General features: G+C 48.0%; 3 protein-coding genes across 3 annotated transcripts; 2 read left to right on the forward strand and 1 right to left on the reverse strand.

Moving 5' to 3' along the window:
* Positions 1 to 5,246: 5,246 nt before the first annotated feature.
* On the reverse strand, positions 5,247 to 7,231 carry LOC107276432 (premnaspirodiene oxygenase). The gene is made up of 2 exons (XM_015763951.3): positions 6,186 to 7,231; positions 5,247 to 5,978 (listed from the first exon to the last, which is right to left on the reverse strand). The coding sequence occupies exons 1-2, from the start codon at positions 7,098 to 7,100 to the stop codon at positions 5,352 to 5,354; spliced, it is 1,542 nt and encodes a 513-aa protein (XP_015619437.1). The 5' UTR covers positions 7,101 to 7,231; the 3' UTR covers positions 5,247 to 5,351.
* Positions 7,232 to 15,514: 8,283 nt separating this feature from the next.
* On the forward strand, positions 15,515 to 18,443 carry LOC4352922 (cation/H(+) antiporter 28). Its single transcript, XM_015763861.3, has one exon. The coding sequence runs from the start codon at positions 15,692 to 15,694 to the stop codon at positions 18,167 to 18,169; it is 2,478 nt and encodes an 825-aa protein (XP_015619347.1). The 5' UTR covers positions 15,515 to 15,691; the 3' UTR covers positions 18,170 to 18,443.
* Positions 18,444 to 18,908: 465 nt separating this feature from the next.
* LOC4352923 (carotenoid 9,10(9',10')-cleavage dioxygenase) lies at positions 18,909 to 25,733 on the forward strand. Its single transcript, XM_015763863.2, has 14 exons — positions 18,909 to 19,307; positions 20,193 to 20,263; positions 20,589 to 20,603; positions 21,227 to 21,338; positions 22,268 to 22,367; positions 22,507 to 22,569; positions 23,136 to 23,246; positions 23,333 to 23,517; positions 23,930 to 24,068; positions 24,302 to 24,419; positions 24,496 to 24,597; positions 24,832 to 25,086; positions 25,243 to 25,354; positions 25,516 to 25,733. The coding sequence occupies exons 1-14, from the start codon at positions 19,095 to 19,097 to the stop codon at positions 25,540 to 25,542; spliced, it is 1,623 nt and encodes a 540-aa protein (XP_015619349.2). The 5' UTR covers positions 18,909 to 19,094; the 3' UTR covers positions 25,543 to 25,733.
* Positions 25,734 to 26,293: the final 560 nt, after the last annotated feature.

Raw genomic sequence — 26,293 nt, forward strand, 5'->3', positions numbered from 1 at the left:
TAATTTTAAATTAAACTGCTTATCTATATATCATAACACTATAATCGAAGTGTAATTAGTATACTATGATACTAATATACACATTATAACACTAATAAATTAATTTTCTACGTTCGCCAGTGAGCTCATTCATCATGAATTGAATGAATTAAACCACCCTGCCTGCTGCATGTCACGGCTCACCGCACACGCTGGCACGTACCATTACTACCACGTCCAGCCCATGCGCTCGCACATGCTAATGCTCACGGACGTCCAGGAATCTCAGCTGGTTTTTTTTTTGTTTGAACGACTCACACGAGACGGTGCGAAGTTCTATTGATAGAGCAGGAAAAAATTACAAGGCGAAGTTCTATTGATAGAGCAGGAAAAAATTACAAGTTACAACCCTGGAGGGTCGTAACTAGGAAAAAGGAAAAAATATACCACCACCCACACGGCGACATCCCCATCACACAAGCCCAGGAGAAGGCTAACACCGGACAGGCCGCCGCTAAGCGTGACCGACCGCAACTAAGCCAACAAAGGGACACAGACGAGGTCGCCAGAGGGGTGAGACAGCACGACAACGCCCTCAGGAGGGGGGATAACCATCGTTGTCGGTTCAACCAAGGCCGGACTGGGTTTTCACCCGCCGCTCACCACTTGCGAATCCACGCCTGACGCACCGATGTTCCACCACCACACAAGCTTTGCCGACATGCGGGACCCCTACACCAGCGTCCCCCGCCGGCCAGTCTTCGTGCGCCGAAGACCGCGCCACACCCACCGGCAGCAACTCCTCACACCTAGGTCGCCTCCTCTACCACCGGCCGCGCCACTCTGCGCCAAGCCAGCCTCCTCCACCGGACGCGCCTCGCGCCAATCCGGTCTCCCTCCATCAGCTGCGCCTCCCGCGCCAAGCCGACCTCCATCTCCGCCGCCCGCGCCTCTCGCGCCGAGCCGGCCTCCGCTGTCATCGGCTGCACTTCTCTGCGCCAAGCCGGTCTCCGACCCCTCCACCAAACGATACCGCGCCGGCCAGATGTAGTCGTCTCCCACGCGCTCAGCTAGCCGTTTGAGGCCGCCATGCCTCCAGTGACCGCAGACACGGTCACCATCACCGCAGCCGCTGCTACCTAACGCCCAGCCACCTCGCCGTCGCCATCCTTGCCTCGCAGCTGACTCCTTCCCCGCCGCTGACGTCACCACCGCCTCCATAAACGGCCGCCGTCGCCGCTGCCACCGACGCCAGCCCCCGCATCCGCAAACTGCCGTTGTGCCGTCGCCCTTCACCAGCATGCGGCTGGCCGCCGCCCGATGCCATGTGCGCCACTACCGCCATCGCCAGCCGACACCGCAGCCGCCAACTGCCACGACCGCCGCCGCCGTCCTGTCGCCGTCGCCAACTGCCGCTGCTGCCGTCGCCACACCGTCGCCGTCGTCGCCGCACAGCCGCCGCCAACTGCCACCGGCCACCCTCCAGATCCGGCCGAGAGGCGCGGATCTGGGGGACACCGCCGCCGCCGCCGGGCACCGTGCCGTCGCCACCACAAGCCCACACGGGACCACCACCACCACCTTCGCGCTCGCGGCCGGTTCCATCCCCGCCACCATCGCCATCCCCGCCGCCTTCAGCCGCCGCCGCCCGGCGTCGCATGCCCCTGCCTTCGCCGTCGCCATCCCCGCCGCCGTGGCCGCCGTCCTCCCCGCCGCCAGTCGCCGCCCCGCCAGATCCGGCCGGAGCGGCCTAGATTTGGCGGTCACCGTCGTCCCGCCTGGCGGCTCCCCTGCCCGCTCAGTGAGAGGTCAGCGAGGAGCCCTGCCGCCGCCGTCCTTGCGGCCGGCTAGCTTTGCCGGCGGCCGCTCGAGCGGCGGCGAGGCGGAGGGGAAAAAGGGGAGGGATAGGGGCGGCCGGGTCGTCGCCTCCCGTACTGCCCAGGGGAGGACGACGCGAGAGACTTATAGGAATTATTGGAATCTCAGCTGGTCCGCCCTTGCGATCTGCACTTATTAATTTCTCCTCCGATCCGCACTTGTCCGGCCTGCGACCGCAACCGCCTCTTCCTCTTCCTCTTCTTCATCTTCATATATACCATCAGCGGCACTGAACGCTCTCTGCATGCCAGGCCGCTGTGTTGCCGGACTGCATGCATGCCAACGTCATCATCATATCGTCGTCCTTGAGGCAGCCGGTCGGACTGGTCGAACGTACAGGTCCACGTCCAAGTGCAGGCCGCCGCGGTGGTCAAAGAGCAGCATTTGGCCGGGGACGAGGCGGTTCGCACCCACAAAGCCGCACGCCACCCAGTCCAGTCGGCTACGCGAGCTTGGACCGCAGCTTCACTTGTGGGTTGGATCGAAGAGAGTCAGGTGAAGCAGAGAGAGGTAACGGACTGGGTTGAAACAAAAAAGGAAGAGAAGAACGGGCTTTCGGCCCAAACCAAGGAACAATTTTTATTAACTTTTTCAATTATAATATAATATATAGTGATCCTAACGTTTCAATACTCAGTTCCTAATAGCGGTTGTACCACTGGAAAAATGTTTTTACTCGTTACAATGTACGAGTATTTTTTTTAAGTAATAACTAATTAAACGCATAAATTAAGGGAAGAGGGTTACTTTACGTACATGTGGATGTTTTTCATAAGGCCCAGTCTCTCTCTTATAGGACCTTACGTATGTACTGCCGACCTGTAAACTTTTCTTTCCAACCTCAAGCTCAAATCGATTTTAGCAGATACACACAACAGGGGAAAAGTCTATTCATCCCTCGAGGGATGTCTCTTCATTTTTTGGGGATATTTAACTTTTGGTCACTTTTAAGATGTAGCAATTAATTATTTGTCACTCGCTGTCTATGACATGTAGGCTCTCATGTGTATATATGACATGTGGGTACAGTGGCAAATCATTTAGCACCATTCGTAAGAGTAGCAAATAATTAATTATCCCCGTTTTTGCATGTTGTTTAAAAAAATCATAGAAAAAACTAAAACAATTTTTGTAAGATAAATCAATATGGTATGTCACTTCAAAAAATGCACATTCAAATTAAACTTATACTAGCAAAAATACCCGTGCGTTACAATGGGTAAAAATAAATTACATATTCCAATTATAATGACTTTTACTGTTAGATTGTTAGATCATAGCAAACTCAAATTATAATAATGGTATAGATTGACTGAATACGGTGGTTTTGCGTGGGAAGCGATGAGGATGAGAAAAAACGTGTCCTAGACGCACCAAGTTGCGTTCTCGTGTACATACAATGCTTTATCGAGTCGGACTCGGATAACCGCATTATCATGCATGCACAACGCATTACTTTATTGAGTCAGACTTGGACGACGCTTTGCCTTGATATGCCAGTAAAGCGCTTGCTGCAGCCCCCTCCGTTCGAGCCATATTCTACCCTGATGCGGGCATAGAATTCTTTCGCTGCGTTCCCAAAAGAAGTACAAATTTTCCCCAACTAGACCCTTGATGAGCATGCGAAAATCGGAAAATTGCAATGACACATGAGAAGCTGAGACGACACATGAGCATGTATCCCTTAGTTCGAATCCCACGCACACATGCATGTGTCCCTGATTTTTGCATAATATTAGAAAAAACGCCCATGCATTGCAACGGATAAAAATATTTTTAGATTACTATACATTGTCCTTTTTGGTTTTGGACAAAAACTTATTTTCTTCCTTCCTTTTCAGTCTCGACCCAGCCCGCTACTTCTCTCTACTTGGCCTACTTCTCTTTAACCTAGCCCACAAGTAGAGCTATAAGCTTAGCTCATATAGTCGATTGCCGTTTTTAACCTCGAAGATAATACCGTGTAGTACGATGCCAGAACCGATACTCCTCATCAAATCCGATCGAATCTTTCTCAATCTCCCAAAATTGGTTGAGTGCTCTTATTCACTCGATCTTTTTTCTTTCCGTTTTTATCAAAATCGCAGCGAATCAATAAAACTGTAGGATATAAATGGTGTCTTCTAAATATAGAGATTGAATCCAGTAAATTAAAGCGGAACTGAAAGAAAAATATAGGGAAAATGATGATGGAGTAGTGGAGAATTGATTTTTCAATCAATTGGAGGAGGGAAAGCATGAGAAGGCCGATCGATGTGGCGGTGGTGCTAGGGGCGGCCCGACAATGAAAAAACCGGTCAGATAAAAAAAATCCTCACAATGTGCACAGACCCTTTCTCGTCACAAAAATTACGAATAAAATATAGAGACGAAAAAAAGGATGGAAAAAAAAAGAAAAGCGAAAAAAAGAAAAAAAATGGCGGATAAAAGAGAGGGACTTCTTTTTTTTTCTGTTTTATAATGTGTTTTTTTCTCTGGTAATTTTTACGGGCTATTTTCTTCACCGTTTTTTAGGACGGCAGTTTCTTTTTTCACGTGACTTTCTTTTTTTTTTTTTACGATCGGCGACTTCTATATTTTTGTGCAGTCGGCTTTTTATGTTTTTTTCCATCTTTTTTCCACCACTTTTTTTTTCCCATTTCCAGTCCGGATCGGACTTTTTTTCCGCTGTTTTTCTTTCGCGTTTTATTACTATGCGTTTTCTTTTCCCGCATGATTTTTTTTCACCCTTTCTAAAATTACAGATTTAAAGTAGTAGAGATTAAAACCGAAAAAAATTAAAACCTACTCAAATACGGATGACGTACCAAAATACCGGCAAAAACATCTTAAACTTTTATAATATATAGGTAAAGATATAGTCTGGGTCATTTTTCCGATCCGGTTCGCCGATAGATGTTTTTATCCGATCCGATCCGGGTTTTATGCGTGTTTAACTCAGATGATGGATGAAAATTAAGTGAGTACGAAATCATTTTCAATTTTTATAATAGGTAAAGATAATAAGAAAGAAATAAAAATAAAAAATTTAACTCTAAATAGAATAGGTAATTCACAGTTAAATTTCTCTTCTTTCCTCCTCTCCAACTCTAGTACTATACAATATACAATTATATAAGTCATACTAAATTTTGTAATGACTTTTTATACGATATGCACATAACGAAAGGATGTCCCCTCAAGGGGAAAAAAACATCTCCCACGCACTAGCTAGCTAGAGTAGCTTCTTCACAATATGTTATTAATTTCCACCAAGTCACATTTATATTACATAATTCCAACCAAATTAAGACTTTTGATTGGTATTCATGGAACATTAAATTATTGTTTCTTTTAGACAATACTAATAGTGTAAACTTCAGACTCTGCATCAACCAAAGATATACATATAACCTTATACCATCACTTTTGGCTAAGATATATTTATTGTATATTTCATATAGTATAATTATAAGGATGGATGGACGATGGTGGCACCATGAACTAGTAGCTAGCTAGGCATATATATGGCTGGCAACATAGGGGGCGGCGCACAGAAGCAGCGGTGTCTTCCTACGAACACCTAGTCCGGGAGCCTCAGTCATGTCAACTTCGGTGGCTCCATCCGGCATGCTCCAGTCGAAGGAGTGAAGCAGTTGCGCTAGCGTGAGCTCCATGCTGGCCAACCCATAGTTGTACCCTGGGCACATCCTCCGTCCTGACCCGAATTGCGTGTACTCATAGTTGCTACCATAGAAGTCGATGCCACCCTCGGCAAACCTCTCTGGCTTGAACTCCTCCGCATCCTCCCAGTACCTCGGGTCTCTCGAGATGGCCCATGAGTTCACTATGACTCTCGCCTTCGCTGGGATCATGTATCCATTGATCTCGCATGCATCAATACTTTCTCGTGGCACCAACAGGGGAGCTGGAGGGTGCAGCCTCAGCGTCTCCTTCATCACTAGCTTAAGGTATTTGAGGTCACGAGCCCGAAGATCAGCCTCACCGATGCTTTGCTTCCCATGAAACGCATCCCTGATCTCTGCCTGCACCTTGTTCATCACCCTAGGGTTCATCATCAGCTCTGACATGGCCCACTCCATGGCATTAGCGGATGTGCCGGATCCACCAGCAAATATGTCCTGATATGGATTATACATTAACGATATATATACATGCATATATAGGTACGAGGAGCTAAAGAAAGTGAATTGAAGGGTAATTTTGTTAATGAATATATAGAGCACGTATATGAAGCGAGAGCGATTCATACACGAATCTATTCAAAACCCAAAACATCGATCCTATATAGTACTAATATGAAACAAGAGAGAATAGAAAGTAGTAACCAGCACGATGGCCTTGATGGTGTCGCGTGTGATGGGGAAGCCAAAGTCCCCCTTGTCCTTGAGGCTGAGCAGGACGTCCACCAGATTATTATCCTGCTGCTGCTTGGCCTCTTCCTTCTCACTGATGATCTCCTCGAGGATGCTATCAATGGTGTCGCGGATGCCGTGCAGCGTACGCCGCATGCCGGTGAGCCAGCAGAGGAGCACGCTGAACCTCGGGAAGAGGTCCGGCACGTAGAACCCCGACGCCATGATGACGCTCTGCTTGATGGCCACGAGGAAGTCGGCGGCGTTACTCCTCTTGTTGCCGAACGCCGCCCTGGACACGATGGTGTTGGTTATCCGGTGCAGCCTGGCGCTGAGGTCGACGGCCACAGATGGACCGACGGCGCGGATCTCGTCGGCGAGCATCCGCACCTCGTCCTCCCGGATGTGCTCGAAGGAGAGGATGCGCTTGGCGCTGAGGATCTCCTGGATGCACAGCCTGCGGAGCTTGCGCCAGTAGTCGCCGGAGGGGGAGAAGAGGATGTCCGTCCAGTCGTAGGCGACGATGCCGCCGGCGACGAGCTTGGGCCGCGTGGCGAAGTTGGCGTCGTGGGTCTTGAGAATGTCCCGGGCGAGCTCCTTGGAGGTGACGACGACCACCGGCACCTGGCCGACGCGGAGGTGCATGAGCGGGCCGTGCACATCGGCCAGGTCCCTCAGCACGCGGTGCGCCAGCGTGTTGACAAGCCGGTGCGCGCTCCCGACGACGGGGAGGTTGCGCGGGCCCGGCGGGAGCGGGAGGCGCGACGGCGTCAGGAGCACATGTTTCAAGAGCTGGAGGAAGGAGACGACCACCACAGAGAGGACAAGGGCATTGCACATACGAGTATTATTATTGCACAAGCTCAGCACATCATCCAACCACGCCATGGCTCAGCTCGTCTATATATCCAGTGCTCCTAGCTATATAGTGGAGTATATCCTATACTATTAGCTAAGTAGAATGGCTTTGATTACCTTAGCTAGCTTAATGCTCATTCCTTAGTTTGCTCGATCGCTTCTTGATTTTCTGGAGTACTTAGGTGATGCATTGGAGCCCTTTTATAGGAAGCTAGGGGCGCTGCCCCCACGTACCTCCACATCATCACTTATTATATACTCCTATCTTAATCGACCAATTACCGATCGAATTTGCTAAGCTGCTAGCCATGGCATATTAAACAGCAATTTGCAGCTAGCCAGCAGGTCAGTCAAGCACATGCATATGATGCATGATTCATTTTTTAAGCATTGCGTACGGTCGGTACCAAGTAAGCTTCTTCGACCGATCAGTGTTTCAATGATGCTCCCTTGCATTTGGCCCCGGATTAGGTGCAAACGAGGTGCTTTAATTTTGTCCTTACATCTGTCTCTACATGCCTATATATGGTATACCATGTTGTTAGCTTCAATTATCTTGTTAACTATTTAATTAGATACCTAAGAGAGAAAAACACACGCACTCAAGAGTTTATAATACTTTCTTTGATGGCACATTAATTTATGGTCATCTTTTTTTTGGTTGTGGCGTAGCAAACCGGTGATGGAAAATAGGTAACCCCAACGATGTCTAGTTTTACCTGTTTTCGAACTTCGCACGTTTTGTTGTTTGCAACTTTGCATCAGTTTGGCTAAATTTTCCCCAAAACCTAGGTCAATAAAATTATCTGTTGTAACAAAATTAAATTATCTCTAAAACTATTGAGGGGCCGGGAATCGAACAAGTTAATTAATTCCTTAAAGCTGGTACGTATCATTAATTTTGACCTCTCCCAATTCCTTATTTATCTTCATATTGTGTTTTTGTGTAAATAAATGAACTCACTTTTTTTAATACTATATGTTTATCCACGTGCAAGAGCGATCAACATATTGTTCTAGTATATATGGCTACCTTAGCATGGGGGCATGTTGCGTTCAGTTTAAATGAGCATGCATGAAGAGGTCAATGTCTTTTGTAATTAGGAGATTTTGAGAGTTTTGTCCATGGTCACAACTCTTTTGATGCAACTTCTGGAGGCATATTCCAACTGATGTAGTTGGGAGAGAGAGAAAGATGGCACCACTTCAATTATCTCTGTTCTTTTTGACAACTTTTAATTTACAACTTTACACTATTAATTTACAGATTTACATAACAATAAATAATGCCATATATGTACAAATTATATCTAAATATGAATATATTAATGTTCAAACTTTATATTAGTTGAAAAATACAAGTATAGTCTCGTGAAGGTGGAATTTGAATTTGCGTGTTTTTTGGCATATCACATATTGTTGTATCTTATTAAGTATTTTAGTAACGATTTAGATAGCGTGCAAAAACGAGCAATATCCTCTCACTACTTAAAAAAAGATTTTTCCCAACGTCACGATTTCCCAGGCGGATAATAAAATCACCGTTTGTAAAAATAGCTAAAGATACCATAAATCTAGTGCCGCGTGCGAAAATCGACTTTTACACGAGGACCTCTTAAGAGATCTGCTTGCGAAAATCCCCTTATTTTTGCTGGCGGATCTCTTAAGTGGTCCGTTTATAAAAATTGATTTTCGTAGGTGAAACCTTAAGATGTCTACATGCGAAAAGGTTATAACTTATAAAATCACCACCTATCCCCATTTTCACCAAGTCTAATCTCTCCCTCACCTCATCTGGTCTCCCCTCCCACTCCTTCCCTCTCCCTCACCTCACTCTCCATCTTAGAGCAGCGACACGCGCCCTTCCCTCCCCTCCCTCCCTCCCAGATCCGACTAGAGGAGGAGAGGGTGGTGGCGGCGGCGTGGAGGCGGCTCCCCCTCCCTACCTCTCCGCTCCTAGATCCGGCCGTAGGAGGGGGAGCGACAGTGGCGGCGCAGACGCGACGACGGTGAAGGAAGCGAAAGTGGTGGGGCGGAGGCGGCGACTCCCTCCCTCCCTACTCATAGATCCGGCTGTAGCGCCCGTTCCGTTGTGGCGCCTAGCGGGAAAATTATCTCTTAAAAACCCTAATTGCGAAATTTGTTTCTTCGCTTGTCGTCTAGGGTCCGTGCCATCTCAAGATCTCAATCCCCGATCTATCGTCAAGTTCAAATCCGAATCCAAATCTTTCCAAATCAAATTCCTCCGCAAAAGTCTATTTTACCTCCCCCGGGGTCGATGGGCCGAATTTCTCTCGGCCCATCTTCCCCTCTCCCCCGGCCCTCTCCTCTCCCCCGGCGCGCTCCCGCTCTCCCTCTCTCTCTCTCTCTCTCTCGCCCCCTCCCCTCCCCCGGCGCGCTCCCTCTCCCCCTCTCCCTCCGCTTCGCTCCGCCCCGCCCGCGCGCCGCGCGCGCGTGTGCGCGAGCGCCGCGCCGAGCGCCCCCTCCCTTTCCCCTCGCTCTGCCCGCGCGTGCGGAAGCGCCGCGCCGAGCGCCCCCTCCCCTCGCTCTCCTTCTCCTCTCCCTGGCGAGCTCCCCGCTCGCGAAGACGGCCCCCGCGCGCCGTCGTTCGCGCGTGCGCGCCCGCGTGGTTCCCCGCCCGAGCCGCGTCGTCTGCGCCATCCGCGTCGCCCGACCCCGCTGCTCTACCGCGCCTGCAGCCGCTCGGCCCCGCAAGCCAGCGCGTGTGCCCAGCCGCGCCGCCCGTTGTTTCCCGCGCACGCGTGCCGAGTGGCCGACCGCCTGGTCGCCGCCGCCGTCACCCTCTGCCGCGCCAGCCCGCGCCTGTCGCCCGTGTCGTCGCGCCGCTCCAAACCGCCCCGCCGTCATCGCCGTCGTCATCGCCTCGGCCCCGCCACTCCCGCGCTAGCCTCCAAGGGACGGAGGTAGAGCCTCCCTCCTCCCTCTGCCGCGACGCCCCCGCTCCCTCCTCCTTTTCCCGAAGAGGCAAGGGGACAAGCCCCCTTTTCTCTCCCTCTTTTCCCCTTTTTCCCTCCCGCCGGCGTCATCCTCCTCCCTCCTCCCTGTCGCCGCTTTGGCCGCGACCGCCGAGCGCTAGCCCTCTCCTTTGACCGCCCTAAGTCGGTTCCCAAACCGACATTGCCATCCTATAAACCCGAGCTCCCCCCCTTTTTCCTTTCCTCTCCCATTCACCTCCGCGCCATTGCCGCCCCTCTGTTTCGCCGTCGCCGTTCGTCGTTGCGCGTGTCGGAGGAGCCGGCATGAGCAAGGACGCGGAAGGGGACTTCGGCCGCGCCCTCTCCTTCCTCTTCCCCGGCTCGAGGCCGGAGAGATTACTCCCGCGCCGTCGGCCTCTCGTCACAGCGCCCCGACCCGCACGGTAGTGCCTCTCTCCGTTCTTCCTCCTCGCTCTATCTCCCCCCCTTAGTTTTCGGTGGTAGCACGAGTAGCCTCCCCGTAGCTAGCCGGCGCCGCCCCGACCGTTGCCGTCGCTCGCCGTGTGCTCGCCGCCGTCACCGCTCGAGCTCCGTAGCACCCGCTCGTCGCCAGCCTCGCTCGGCGTAGCTCCGCCCAATCCGACGCTAACATCGGATTCCCATAGCCGTGTAAATGCTCTCACCGCCGGGAATCGGCCCCTCGTGACCTCGTCGCCGTTTCCCTCTTCCCTCCCCGCCGGTTGCCGCCGCCGCGATTCGCCGCCGTCAAGCTTCCTCCGGCGAATCCGAGCCGTTGGCTCGTCTCCCCTCGTCTCGTGCAACCACCCAGTGTGCTCGTTTTCGCCGGTATCGCCGCGGTTCGCTCCGCCGCTCGCCGCTGTTGTCCGCCGTCCGTTCCGGCCGGCGTCGTCGTCTACCTCCCGCCAGCCCACGTGGCAGCCACGTAGGCGCCACGTCGGCGCCAGCTCAGCCGAGGTAGGGACGGGCTGACCCCGGTCAGCCCCTCCCGTGCGCGCGTTCCACCGCGAGCCGTGAGGCTACGCGTGGGCCCGCTGCATCCGTTCCTCCGCAGACCGTGCGCGTGCACCGCGTCCCTCCCCCGCCCGCGCGCGTGCGCCGCGTACTCCCTCCGCACGGTGAGCCGAGCCGCTGACAAGCGGGTCTCACCCGGGACCGCGCGCGGTGAGCCCGGTCCACCAGCTCTCTCTCCTCCCTCCCGCGCGCGCGACCGTCTTGGGCCGGCCGGCCCATTTAGCTCGGCCGGACCGCCCCAATTCTCTTGGACCGTGCCCTAGCCGCCCGAGAAAAGTCTATTTTCCCTCCCTCTTTTCTTTTCTTTTCTTTTCTTTTCTTTTCCAAAAAGGATTTAATTAAATCCTTTTCCTTTAGACCAAAAATCCAATAATCTTAGAAATTCAATATCTTCCCAACCGTAAATCCGTTTGACTCCGTTCAACTTCCAAAATTCCTCAAATCTCGAGATCTATCTAATGGCACACTTAGAGGTCATTAATAGGGCTTTATTTTTCGCCGTTTGTTGAGTTGTCCCGTTTCGCGTGTAGTTCCGGAGCCCGAAGACCCGCAGTGCGAGGATTTCGAGGATCAAGCTCCAGATCTCGAGCAAGGCAAGCCACCTCTGAACATCTTGAGCCTATATTTGAAATTTAATTATGTTGCTTGAAAAATATTATGCACTGATAGGATCGCACTTAATCTGTTGTCCCGTCTGCAAGGCAGTTTGGCGGACCTACCTAATTTGTTGCATTGATCCTCCCTTTGTTAATTGTTATATCATGTCCCCTTGTAACCATCCAGTTGCGCCTCGATATTCGTGCACCCTGTGCCAGTATCGACGGATGCCTTCAAACTTAAAATCTGAAAAACAACTTGGGTAAAACTTGGGTTTTACAAAAGACTTGGAAAACCCGACACCTGGGTCGGTGCTTGCGAACTAAATGAATTTCCAAAACCGCGGACCGGGGAACGTACCGGGTGTACGGTTTCCCGCTCTCGCACTTAAGGACCGATTCCTTGGAATTTCATCCAAACATAAGTCAAGTACGACCACATGGGTGGAATGGGACACCCCTAGCTGAGTAACTAGCTTATCAGGGGAGCCTTGATGCCGAGAGACATGTGGATTCGCCGGGGTGGTGTCGGGGAGGACCCCTGGGCTTCCTGGCACAGTATGGTCTGGGACCTAACCTGTTGTTGGTCTGGGACCCCTCTCGTCGGCATATGGTAAACCTGTGTCGGCTTTGGAAATGCCTTGTCATGAAAGCTTGGAGGTCTCCCGACGTGGCTGATCCCCACGGGCTGGGTGATCCGGGTTAGTAATGTCGTGTGGGTAAAGTGTACCCCCTCTGCAGAGGTTAACAAACTGTTCGAACAGCCGTGCCCACGGTCATGGGCGGATGTGAGGTGATTCCTAGCGTAGTTTTGTTTGATACTGCTTGTGAAATTGCTGTTATGGAAAGGGGTTCGATGTTTGAAAAATCAGCAGCTGACGGGATCAGCTAGGCCCGGGTGGCCGTTTGAAAGTTGTTGGCCGGGTGCCAATCTTGATCAATTCTAAAGACTGATACATTGCACAAACTCCGACCGGACGAGACGCATTGTCTCAACCGTGTCGTTTGAGAAGCACTCGCTTAGTTGTTTTCAGAAAGGTGTTCAAATAAAATCAGCTGAAGAAGATGAAGCGGATCCTGTTGATGAGGAGTTCTTCCAGGAGCAAGCCAGCTACGATGAGTTTTAGGGTTTCGGCCTAGTTCCCAAGTCGCGCCTGTGTTGATTGGTCCAAGTCCTGGCTTCCGTTTCTCTTTTGTAATGCAGTTGTGAGCTCGAGATCTGTCCGCAACCCAACATGACTGTACCTCTACTCTATAATAAAGAGACCTCTGTTGCTGTGATATTCTGTCTTCCTGTGATACCAGCACTATTTCCTGGGACTGGTATCGATTAACAGGTTAATTTGGAGCGTCACGGGCTAGTTCCGGTCGGGACTAGTTCGGGGCGTGACACCGGCCGGCCCCGGGGCGCATGGATCCACCGCCGGCCGCGATGACGGCGGTGTCAGCGCCTCGGTCTACCGCCAGCCACGATACCAATGACGGCCACGACGACGACAGGAACGGCGCCTGGATCCGCCGTCGAGCGGCCTCGGGCGCATGGATCTGCTGCTGGGCCTCGGGCGCGCGGATCTGCCACCGACCGTGACGACAATGACGACGGTGCCTGGATCTACCGTCAGGTGGCCTCGGGCACGTGTCGGGCACGCGGATCCGCCGTCGGGTGCCCTTGGGGGATCTGCCGCTGGCTGACCTCGGGCCATCCTCGGGAGCGTGGTTCCCCTGCTGGCCGTCCTCGTTCTCGTGAGTGGCGGTGGCTTCAACTAGCAGCGGTGTGTTGGGGGCTCACAGGAGTGAGCAGCGACGGCCATGAATATTTTGTTGTTTGTGTTGATTTGTGATGAATTTTGTTGAATGTATTTGAGGATTTGGTAAATTTGTTGAATGGATTGGAGGCTTTTGAATCTGCTCGTACACGGAGAATTTTGAAGTTCCCGAGTATTTTTGGTATGCAAATATTTTCGTAGGCGGACCTCTTTAGGAATCTGCCTACGAAAATCGATTTCCACAGGCGGTCAGTCCACCCGCCTGCGAAGCGTTTGGACTGGCCGTACGCGAAAAGTTGTTTTGTCCAACAGTAAAATTGATTTTTGTAGTAGTTGAACATTGATGACTTAACTAGGATATCCATAAAAAAAACGTAGACCTTTACGTAGGCCATGACACAAAGTAAGGTCGTAAGGTCGGACGAAAGTACAATGTGTCCATCTGACATACAAAATTGTCGCGTTACTTGTCAAGAAAAGGCTAATTGAATTAAATGACTTCATTATATACATAGTCATTGATTAACTTTAGGCCTGGTCAGCTCATATATCTTCCTATGTATATACTTCCTTCGTTTCAAAATATTTGACACACCATTCATCTTATTCAAAAAATATAAGTATTTATTTATTCTTTTCATATCATTTGATTTATTGTAAAATATACTTTCATGTACACATATAGTTTTACATATTTCACAATTTTTTTTAATAAGATGAATGGTCAAACATGTACTAAAAAGTCAACGGTATCAAATATTTTGAAACGGAGGGAGTAGTTAATTACTGCTAACATCGATTATTAAGTATTCTCTTGCATTTGCGCATGGTACGCACGTGGTTACACATTCGTCTCAAGAGACAATAATGTTTTACCCCCATGAACATATACAGTATATATATGCGTGTGCAAATTTATTACGTGAGGTAGGAAAATGAAAGTGACCACTAATTATTAGCTTTGTTTATTACCCCACTTGATTTGAGATAAAAGCATGTGCGCAATTGTGATGGAAAACCAAAAGTCTAGAAGACCATTTGACATTATTAGATAGAGCAATGCTGTAAGTACTTCAAGAAATTCTTGCTAAGTTTTTACAAACAACATTTTCAACCGTTTGATTAAATTGGTGAAGATAACAATAGATCAAATTAACATTTGTAGAACATTTGCACTCAACCGGCACGAATATATGATTAGAGCGATGGGCAGAGGAATTCTTTTTTTAATTGCACCCAATTGCCACGCCAAGACCGGTGGGTGGCTGCGTACTTTGGCCACGTCGGTTCCAATGGCATAGCGAAAATGTTCATTTTTGAAAATAAGTTCCTGGAAGGTCTATTATTGAAATTATTTATTAAAAAGAACTAAAAAAATTTCAAGGGATATACCCCGATCACAAAATCCATACATATATGATGTGTTTGGAGGATGTAGGGATTGGTTGATATATATAAGAATGCAAATGAAGTTTTCAAGAGATCAAGTGATTTTTATACATGTTCGGGATCCCTGATTACTGGTAATAGTCCTACTCCTGTTGGGCAGAGGCTAGTGTTACCATTATATGTCAATATCACATGTAGGAGGATCGATTCCCTTTTCTAAGACAATTAATGATAGGTACCTTTGGGGAGATATACAATAGTCGCTAATATCAGTCTCATAACTTTGCTAGAATAAAACGTTCATGTTAAGCTCAACATCGGTTCGTTGTGTTTATAGAATAAAAGTTTACTATATGATGGTGGGGAAAGGAAAGCATAATAAAAATGTTTTGGTAAATAGTAAATGCTTATGTTTATATAGAGCTTAATTAATTTGTTGTCTCCTTAATTTCTCATCTTAAAAAGTAGTAGCCTAGCTAAGAGGTGAAAGACAAGGTCCACTGCTCTTCAACGGTCGTAATTAAGTGGATGAGCTCTCGCTAGGGATGAGTTGAGTTGAGAGTTGAGAGAGGAGATAGAGGAATGTGGAAGAAGTTAAAGACGGGACTAATAATATTCCTATATATATGTACTAGGAAAGAGAAGGCCGCAAAATGCTCCCTACCAAAGACCCCTGTTTCATGAGCTTGTGGAGTGTTGATGCATGCATTGCAGCCATGGAGATAGGAAATTTGTGCATGCAATGCAATGCAATGCACGTACCCCTTTGATTTGATTTGATTTGATTGAATTAATTTGAGTCCGATCTGATCCGTGCATGCATGTATATTCAATATATAATTCATCTGCCGGATTAATTGCAATGAATTGAATTGAAGATCGATCAAGATCAATAGTAATCGATGGGAGGAATGGATTGCTCAATGACAAGCAGCATATTGTCGGCGAATTACAACACCATCCTGTTCGAGTTCGGCGTGATCCTGGTGACCAGCAAGATCCTGTACGCTCTCCTCCGAAAGCTGTACCAACCGCGCATCTTCTCCGACCTGCTGCTCGGCATCGTCCTCGCCCAGTTCCGCGTGCTCTCGCTCACCAACGCCATCAACCTCGTCTTCGGCAAGATCGGCGGCTTCGTCTTCGCGCCCTACCTCTTCGCCCTCGGCGTCGAGATGGACCCCTCCGCGCTCCTCGACGCCCCCACCGCCGACGCCGCCGTCGCCTACGCCGGCATCTTCTCCACCGCCGTCCTCGTCACGCTCTTCCACGCCCCCATCATGCGCCCCACCTCCGGCATCGTCCACGAGAACTCCCTCCGCGCCTTCCTCGCCCTCGCCGCCGCCCTCGCCAACACCGCCTCCCCGGTCCTCACCCGCCTCGCCACCGACCTCAAGATCGCCAAGACCGCCGTCGGCCGCCTCGCCGTCGGCGCAGGCATCGCCTCCGACATGCTCACCACCATGCTCATCGCCATCGGCAGCATGATCTGGCGCGACACCGGCACCGAGGGGGCCGCCTCGCCCCTGGCGCAGCCGGCGCTCACCGCCGCGGTCCTGGCCGTGGTCCTCATGTCGGGCCTGGTGTCGAGGGCCATGGCGGAGTGGGTGGACGGGCGCAACCCAGAGGGGCGCCGCATGCGGGGCTTCGACCTGTCGCTGGTGGCGCTGGTGGCGGCGACGCTGTGCTGGTTCACCTCCGCGCTGCGGCTGGACGTGAACATGGCGGCCTTCCTGGTGGGGCTGGCGTTCCCCAGCGAAGGGAGGGTGTCGCGGCTGCTGGTGAGCAAGATCAACCTGGTGCTCAGCTCCTTCGTCCTCCCGCTCTACGTCGCCCACGTCTGCCTCTCGCTCCGCCAGACCACCGACGACATCGAGGCGGCGGGGCTCCGCAAGGACCAGGGCTTCCGCGTCTACGTGATGGAGCTCCCCTTCCCCTGGTGGAAGGTGCTGTTCGTCACCGCCATGGGCACGCTGGGCAAGCTGGTGGGGTGCGCCGCCGCCGGCCTGCTCCGGGGGCTGGGCTGGCTGGAGGCGCTCGCCCTGGGTCTGCTCCTCAACGTGAAGGGGTACTTCCACGTGTACTGCGCGCTGGCGGCGTTCGAGGCCGGCATCATCACGGACAAGTCGTTCATGGCCATCATCTTCATGGTGGCGGTGAACGTGGCGACGACGCCGATGGTGGGGATGGCGATCGCGTCGTGGGCGCGGCGGAGCGTGCAGTGGCGGCTGATGGGGCTGCAGCACCACGACCCGGCGACGGAGCTCCGCCTGGTGGTGGGGCTGCAGGGGCCCCAGGACGTGGCGACGCTGGCGTTCCTGATGGAGGCGCTGCGGTGGGGCGGCGGGAACGGGGAGCTGGCGGTGTACGCGGTGGACATGGTGCAGCTGACGGACCAGACGGCGGCGGCCATCGTCAAGGGCGGCGGGTTCGACGGCGTGACGGTGGTGGACGAGGAGGTGTCGGAGATGCGGAAGCAGATCGGGGAGGCGCTGGACGCGTACCAGGGGGATGATGGCGCGGTGAGGGTGCGGAGGGTGCTTGCGCTGTCGTCGTTCACGGACATGCACAGCGACATCTGCATCTGCGCGGAGGAGGCCATGGCGGCGCTGGTGCTGTTGCCCTTCCACAAGAGGCAGCGGCGTGAGGATGATGGGGGGGCCATGGACATGGAGCCCCCCCGCCCCTTGGGCTTCCGCCTCGTCAACCAGAAGGTGCTGCAGCTGGCGCCGTGCTCCGTCGGCATCCTGGTGGACCGCCACCGCCACGTCGATGCCGCCGCGTCGCAGTCGCAGTCGCAGGGCGTCGTGGTGGTCTTCATCGGGGGCGCCGACGACCGGGAGGCGCTCACGCTCGCCTCCTTCATGTCCAAGCACGCCAGCGTCCGGCTCACGGCGCTGCGGGTGGTGCAGAACGCCACGGCGCAGGCGAGGGCGCGGGCGCGGACCAGCCTGTTCGAGTCGTCCAAGAGTAGCCGCCGTGCGGGGGCGTCGTCCTCCTCCTCGGCGTCGTCAGTGCTGGGGCAGGAGGAGGTGCAGGCGCAGGTGGACGACAAGTTCTTCGCGGAGTTCTACCGGAAGCACGTGGCCGGCAGCAAGGCCATCGGGTACATGGAGAAGCACGTCGGCGACGGGGCGGAGCTGGTGGCGGTGCTGCGGGCGCTGCAGGCGGAGTACCGTCTGTTCGTCGTCGGCCGGGGCCGCGACCGCCGGTCTGTGCTGACGGAGGGTTTGGAGGAGTGGGCGGAGTGCCTTGAGCTGGGCCCCGTCGGCGACATCCTCGCCTCCTCCGATTTCTCCTCCACCGCCTCCGTCCTCATCGTCCAGCAGTACGACGCCAAGAAGCACTACAAGGTCATCGACGAGGAGTTCATGCCTTTGTAATTCTTTCCCATATACTCCTTCTATTTTCATTACCCCTACCTCCCTCTTCCTCTTCATTAGCTTATTACTAATTGCAACCCATATACTTACCTAACTTACATTTATATATGCCTGTTTTTGGAGGAGTAAATGTAATTAGAAGATTAAATACTTCCAGTTAAGCAAACCTAGCTCGATCCCTTGTATACATACAAAAGAGTCGTACATATGTCATACCTAGAGAAGGTGGCAAAGTTCATCATTTTCAAGTTTGAATAGAGGGCCTTAATTCAGAGTTGTGTACGTTGTATCAAACTATCAGTGCTTTTGAAAATCAAAAATCAAGTTTAAATTCAACTTATACAATCAAGAGAGAGAGAGAAATGTGGGTATAAAATAGTACCACTATTAATTCATGCGCTTAAGCCACGCGGTCGTAATATAAGGGTGATGGAGTGATGACGATAACAAGGATACCGCACCGTTCGGAAAAAGAAAAGGAAAATAAGAATGAGTAAATATGTGAGCCACAAGAAGGTTAATATAGTAGTACAGCTGAGTGGTTAATGGAAGGGGAACGCGGCAGTAGAGGAGCAACTCGATTGGCAGGGCTGACTTGTACTAGTACAAGTAGAGAAGCAACGGATGTGTGTGGGTGGGTGAGGCGCTAGACAGACCTCAGCCAATGTGAATGTGAGGTAGACACGTACAGTACGTACTAGATTAGTACATTACATACTCATGTCGTGTGCAGTAGTGTAAGCAGAAGCAGACGCACCAAAAGAGACGAACACTACTACTAGTATAGTATTCCCCATTGGATTCCATCCGCCGGCCGGCCTGCTGCCTGCCTGCCATTGATAGATTCCATCGTCGTCGTAGGATAGAGAGTACTAGTTTGCAATTCAATTCAATCCCCCATACCCATAGGCCATAGGATAGGAGTATGGGAGGCGGCGATGGCGATGAGGTGCTGCTGCTGCCGGAGCCGCGCCCTCGCAGGGGCCTCGCCTCCTGGGCGCTCGATCTGCTGGAGCGCGCCGCCGTCCGCCTCGGCCACGACGCCTCCAAGCCGCTCTACTGGCTCTCCGGCAACTTCGCCCCCGTCCACCACGAGACCCCGCCGGCCCCGGCCCTCCCCGTCCGCGGCCACCTCCCCGTACACCTCCCCTATCCTATCCTCCTCCTTTTCTTTTCATTCATAAACACTACTACTTCCATCTGCTTGCCTTGCCGAGATATTTAACCATTTGCCACATTTAGATGTGACAATTAACTTTTTGCCATTAGACTCACATGTCATAGACATATGTGGACTCACATGTCATATAGGGGTGGCAAATAGTTATTTGCCAAATCTCTAACAGTGGCAAATAGTTAAAAGCCCCTGCCTTGTCTGCTTCTTATTATGTAGCACTCCACTCTGAAAGAAACGAAAAAAAGGAGGAGAAGAAATTTCTCCCCCTTTCTTCCTCCTGTACTGCCCATAGCTCAAATCTTTGTCGCCTCAACAAAAGAGATTAAAATACACTCCAGATTGTCCTTTCCAATGGTTTGTTTGGGTATCATATATACGATGAACAGTCTCACTAGTCAACGCCAATTAATGCACCACACCACATACTAGTACTAGTCAACGCCAATTTATGTACACTACCAACACTAATTTTTTCCATCTCTCCTTCTCATCACTATGCATGTAGTAACACTCAAACTGACATCTTCCATTACCCCTGCTCTCCCCTTCTCTTCTCCTGTACCCTATTCATTCATTCATTCATTCATTCATGTTTTTTCTTCGCCTATTCATCTCTGCACTAAGATGACACCTAGGAACCATTTTGACCACCAAAATCTCTTTATCAAAAATTATGCAACAACAACCTCTATGGTGGAAGCGATCAAACATTCTGTCGTTCACAATGATAACTGTGTTTCAACACTACCTCTACAAACTGTTCATTAGGCACTCATCAAGATCATGTATGCGGCCTCCTCTTTTTTGCTTTCACCTTCTCACTGACCCGTCTTTGGTTTTCCACAGGAGTGCTTGAATGGAGAATTTGTCAGGGTAGGACCCAATCCAAAGTTTGTCCCTGTCGCTGGCTATCATTGGTATTAACCCCTCCCTCTCTCTCTCTCTCTCTCTCTCTCTCTCTCTAGCTTCATCACAATTTTCCTTTCTCTTAAAAAGACATTATTGTAAGGATTGCCATCTTGTTTTCATTAGTGCGTCCAAACAAAAACAAACTGTACAGATTTTAAATTGTCATCCATATGGGTTTGCATTTATGCCTCTGCTTTGATGCACATATAAGGGACAATTGTACTCTATTTTCTAAAACACAAAATACATATCCTCATACCTGTTGGCCTGTTGCTTCCAATATCTGTGCATAACGTGTTTAATTGATTTCATATTCTCTGTTTGTTTCCACAGGTTTGATGGAGATGGGTATGTCATATTAGCCTCTCTGTGGTCAGATGCATATCCTTAACGGCATACATATCTGCTTCTCTCTAGCTAATACATTTAATTCCCAGATAATTATTGCATTATCCACTTCTTTAGCAGTTGACTAAGGTCTTACTGTCTGCCCCTAAATTGGAGTTTTTTCTTTCCAATAAGAGTCTACATGATAAAATCTATTGTTCCATGTAGTGTTTCTTAGAATTTAATTTTCGCATGTATATTGTAGTCCATTGTTTAAAGCAAATTTTTTTTCCTCTACTGTTTAAAGATAGTGTCAGACTGACAGATTTGCACACAGAACATTCTGATCTTCAGAGCAGATATGGCAAAATCGTTCTTTGATGCAGATCTTACACGTTATATATCTTCATGGTTTCATGGGCATATTTGACGCTATGTATTGCCATTTTGCAGCACTTTTAGTACTTCTAAATTTTAATGTTTTGGTGACATATTAACAGTACCTCATAGTTTTATAACATATTTGCAAACATGATCAAAATGTGTTCTTTTTTTTATTTTCTGGAAGTGAAAATAGGAGTTTAACAAGGGCACGTGCGTGGAAAAATAAGATTTCAAAATGTGCATAACTTTGTTTCTTACAGAATGATCCATGCGATGCGTATCAAAGATGGGAAAGCTACCTATGTGTCGAGATATGTGAAGACTTCTCGTCTCAAGCAAGAAGAGTATTTTGGTGGAGCAAAGTTTATGAAGGTAACTTCAATTGTTTGATTAGACATTCTCATGTCTTTGCAATTAATCGATTGTTACTGTAGTATTTTCTTGACTACAGCTCCAAAATGTATTCTGTTTAGCTTGTTGGCGAGTGTGACTTTTCTAGTTTGTACATAAGTTTCTCAATTTAACTTAATCTTCAGATTTTTTGTAATCAGGCTATGCTTAGATCCAGGGGTGAAAAGTTTTGGCGTCACATTGGATATACGGACACACATTTGAAGTATTAAACGTAGACTAATAACAAAACAAATTACAGATTCCGCCTGTAAACTGCAAGACGAATTTATTATGCCTAATTAATCCGTCATTAGCAAATGTTTACTCTAGCACTACATTGTCAAATCATGGAGCAATTAGGCTTAAAAGATTCGTCTCGCAATTTACACGCAATCTGTGTAATTAGTTTTTTATTTTGTCTATATTTAATACTCCATGCATGTGTCCAAACATTCGATGTGACAGGGTGAAAAGTTTTTGCATGGGAACTAAACAGGGCCTCAGTTTACTGCTGCTTCTTAGCGACATACCTTACCCAGCATGATTTTCTTCAGCATATTTTTGGTTCTCGGTTTTCTCACAGATCTCTCTGTGCTTGCATGTTGGGTTGCAGTGTCGAATTTTTGTTGATTTCATATGCATATCAGCTTTGAACTTGTCGTATAGTCATAGGGACCTCACTTTATTTATGTCCTCTTAGTTTCTTTGCTTCTACACTAACTGCCTGACTATATAGTTGACCTACGGTGACATCAATGTAACTTCATGATCATCCTTAAATGTACCATTAGAAAATTCAAGTCCTGTTGATAACTACTTCTAAATCCTAACTCTCCAGCTCTTTTATGGCCATTGACAATCAGTAATACATGCATGTGCTTTTTTTACCTGATTCTTACATTTTACAGATTGGAGACCTGAAGGGATTTTATGGATTGTTTATGGTCCAAATGCAACAACTCCGGAAAAAACTCAAAGTATTGGATTTTACATATGGACATGGGACAGGTTATTTTTATCTTACGCAGAACCTATTCAAATATCATGTTTAAATGCAGGACAATTTTCTGCACTGCATGTTGTCATTTTTTTTCACGACCATTTGGTGTAACACCATTTTATTGATTTGGTGACTTTGTTTTTTCAGCTAATACTGCACTTATCTATCACCATGGTAAACTTATGGCCCTGTCAGAGGCAGATAAGCCCTGTAAGTTCTCATCCCATAATGGTAATGGCTAGTTGGGAAAGTTGTGACAAAACATGGATATAGCTAGACCCAGTGTGGTATTTTCACATCTAGCTTAAAACGTTAATACTACATTTTTCTATAGCCACTACACATGCCATTGGAAATTCAACAGCACGATCCTTTATTTTTGACAAACGCGACCAGGTTGCCAGCTTACTTTTGTGTAAATGGAAAATGGCAAAATCCCCCCCCCCCCCAAAGCTAGGAGAAAATCTACCTGTTTCATCTCCAATATCATAAGAATAGCAAAGGAATCAATCACTTGAGATTTTTACAACAGTACAAAGCATTTCCAAATGATTATTGGCTTATGAATATTGCATTGCACTATGCATGATTATCGTGTCAGACTATCACAATATGTTATATGTGGTCGATTTCATATACCATCATAGGAAATTTATTTTGTTTCTCATGAACAGTTCTGCATGCCAGCTGATTTTTATTTTAGATTTAGATCTATGTAAATTGTAAAATAAATATTTTTGCAACTGTGAAACTCTGGTTTCTGCGTTCGTTTTCAGATGTTGTTAAGGTCCTTGAAGATGGAGACTTGCAAACTCTTGGATTGTTGGATTACGACAAACGGTTGAAACACTCTTTCACTGCTCATCCAAAGGTCGATCCATTTACAGGTACACAACAGTAACTCATGTTATTTCTTGCTTTCCCTATTGTTTATCGTAATTGTGTTAAAAGGTTTTATTTACCGGTCTTTCAGACGAAATGTTCGCTTTTGGATATTCGCATGAACCTCCTTACTGTACATACCGGGTCATTACCAAGGATGGAGCCATGCTTGATCCTGTGCCAATAACAATTCCAGAATCTGTAATGATGCACGACTTTGCCATTACAGAGAATTATTCTATTTTCATGGACCTTCCTCTGTTGTTCCGACCAAAGGTAAGTGGTGTTTTTGCTTGTCTAGCAATTTGTGGCCAAGGTCATTGACAGACTTTTTTTTTCTGCCCCTTATTTTACTACGTCAATAAACAATCATAGTACGGTTTGCAGTGCTTTATTCTAACCGAAGAACATTGACCAAAACATAGGATACTGTTTCAGCATGTACAGATTGTTACTTGTTAATACACATACCTTTATAGTGGTTTGCTGGTTTTAGAATCCTAAGGGAACATCCGTTGTTTTTTCTTAAGATTTCCATGATGAATACTCCATATGTATGCATTCCGTTCAAGAATACCTAGTCAATATATGCTGCAGAGGGTAGCACTTGTGTTCATTGAAGCATTTGATAAATGATATCAAAACCTCTTCATAATTTGACTCTTGCCCTGTCCCATCATTTTATAAGGAAATGGTGAAGAATGGTGAGTTTATCTACAAGTTTGATCCTACAAAGAAAGCTCGTTTTGGTATACTCCAACGTTATGAAAAGGATGACACAAACATCAGATGGTTTGAACTTCCCAACTGCTTCATATTCCACAATGGTATGCCATTGGTAACCTTCTTGAACTTCACATGTACAACATTTTGTACATTGGACATGATGATGAATAACTGTAACGACAAATTTGTCTTGGCCTTCCAAAGGGTGCTTTGCTAGGAATGTGAGAACATAAAACCAAAAACATAGAGTTAAAAAAAGGGAACTAGAAGATATCAGTATTTCATCTCATGCTGTTCTACGTTATCTGCTCATTAGAATTCTCTCTTGTTACAGCTAATGCTTGGGAAGAGGGTGACGAAGTTATCCTAATTACCTGCCGCTTGGAGAATCCTGACTTGGACAAGGTGAACGGTTACCAAAGCGACAATCTCGAGAACTTTGGGAATGAGCTGTATGTACCTACAATTCAGTCGCCATTTAAATTCCAAGAAATGAAATGCTTGACCCAGTGTTATATATATACTTAGGTATGAGATGAGATTCAACATGAAAACCGGTGCTGCTTCACAAAAGCAACTATCTGTTTCTGCTGTAGATTTTCCTCGAATTAATGAGAGCTACACTGGCAGGTAACTTTTAGTGGAAGTCTCAACTTCAATAAGTAATGATTCTTCTCTAGGAAATCATGGGCAACCTGTTCATATCAGCTGCATTGTTCATTTCTGTTTTGTCGATGATTTGATGATGGCCATATATATATCAAGCACTATATACGAAAGTCAGCATCATAGAGAACTTAGACTTGGCTGCTTCCTGAATCACTTGACTCACATGCTTCTAACGTGCAAATTTGGTGAAAACAGAAAGCAGCGGTATGTGTATTGCGCTATTCTAAACAGCATAGCGAAGGTAGCAGGCATTATAAAATTTGATCTACATGCTGAACCGGAGATCAGTGGCAAGAAACAACTTGAAGTGGGGGGAAATGTGAGAGGAATATTTGACTTGGGACCTGGTAGATTCGGGTCCGAGGCAATTTTTGTGCCTAGGGAACCCGGTGTATCTGGAGAAGAAGATGATGGTTATTTGATATTCTTTGTCCACGACGAGAATACAGGGTACTCATTATCTTTTCCTTCCCTACCAATTAACTGCTCCATGCGTGTATGTTGTATGTTAGTTGCTGTAGTCTGATACAAAACATGCATGCCCATCTGTTGCTCTCCAATTTTTATAGTTTACACTATCAAATTTGTTTTGTGTCGTTGGTGTAGGAAATCTGAAGTCAATGTGATTGATGCAAAGACAATGTCTGCTGATCCGGTGGCAGTTGTTGAGCTACCAAGCCGAGTTCCCTACGGATTCCATGCTTTCTTTATAAACGAGGTACGAAAACCATTCGAATTGTATGTACCTATGTAGATATATATAGAGAAGACTTTAAATTGTTTTGAGCTCATACACTTTCCGTTTTCTCTGGTCTTCAATTTGGGCGATTCTATGTGAATATGAATATGATGTGATATGGTCAATTTGCCCTTTGACAGGAACAACTGGCAAAACAATCAGCGTGACAAGTGACAGCGGACTGCATACATCCTACAGTAACTTGTTATATTTTAGTCGGAGGGAAATGATATATACATATGAATGTACATGTGTATCCTCTTACTCGGGGAAATAATTGGCTTAAGGTACATATATGTTTAACTCGAATTGAACAATTACTCCTATATTAATTACTTATTAAGGGAGGGTTATTATATATCTCTGTGTGTGTGCGTCATCGGGAGTAGTAGTGTATATGCACGCATGAGGAGCAATTAACGAATATATTCCCTTCATCCTAAAATATTTGACGCCGTTGACTTTTTTAAACATGTTTGACAACTTATTCAAAAAGTTTAAGTAATTATTAATTATTTTCTTACAATTTGATTAATTGTTAAATATACTTTAATGTATACATATAATGTATACATATAGTTTTACATATTTCACAAAAGTTTTTGAATAAAACGAACAGTCAAACATGTTTAAAAAAGTTCACGGCGTCAAACATCTAGAAAGGAGGGTGTATCATGTATCATCTGGAGTTCTAGTGTATATGCATGCATGATTTGTTCCAGACAAGTGAAGGTGAGCTTGGAAGTCGTCGGTTGCCAGCACCGATGCAGAGATGATAGTTGGAGATTACTCCAGTTAATAATGGGCTGTGACCATGAAGAATTGATGGAGAGGTGCTTTGCGTGCAATTGTATTAATGAATTAATTTGTCCGACAACTTCTCTATGACGATCGACCCACCGACCGACGTGGCCAACA

Source organism: Oryza sativa, chromosome 12, assembly GCF_034140825.1.
Source record: "Oryza sativa Japonica Group chromosome 12, ASM3414082v1".
NCBI classification, from domain to species: Eukaryota; Viridiplantae; Streptophyta; class Magnoliopsida; order Poales; family Poaceae; genus Oryza; species Oryza sativa.

What these genes read in the sequence shown, in the direction of transcription:
- LOC4352923 (XM_015763863.2), top strand. Translation starts at nt 19,095, where the DNA reads ATGGGAGGCGGCGATGGCGATGAGGTGCTGCTGCTGCCGGAGCCGCGC. An exon ending in GTCAGAGGCAGATAAGCCCT is followed by an intron (nt 22,570 to 23,135) that starts GTAAGTTCTCAT and finishes GTTCGTTTTCAG; the next exon opens with ATGTTGTTAAGGTCCTTGAA. An exon ending in GAGAACTTTGGGAATGAGCT is followed by an intron (nt 24,420 to 24,495) that starts GTATGTACCTAC and finishes ATATATACTTAG; the next exon opens with GTATGAGATGAGATTCAACA.
- LOC4352922 (XM_015763861.3), top strand. Translation starts at nt 15,692, where the DNA reads ATGGGAGGAATGGATTGCTCAATGACAAGCAGCATATTGTCGGCGAAT.
- LOC107276432 (XM_015763951.3), bottom strand. Translation starts at nt 7,100, where the DNA reads ATGGCGTGGTTGGATGATGTGCTGAGCTTGTGCAATAATAATACTCGT. An exon ending in CCATCAAGGCCATCGTGCTG is followed by an intron (nt 5,979 to 6,185) that starts GTTACTACTTTC and finishes AATCCATATCAG; the next exon opens with GACATATTTGCTGGTGGATC.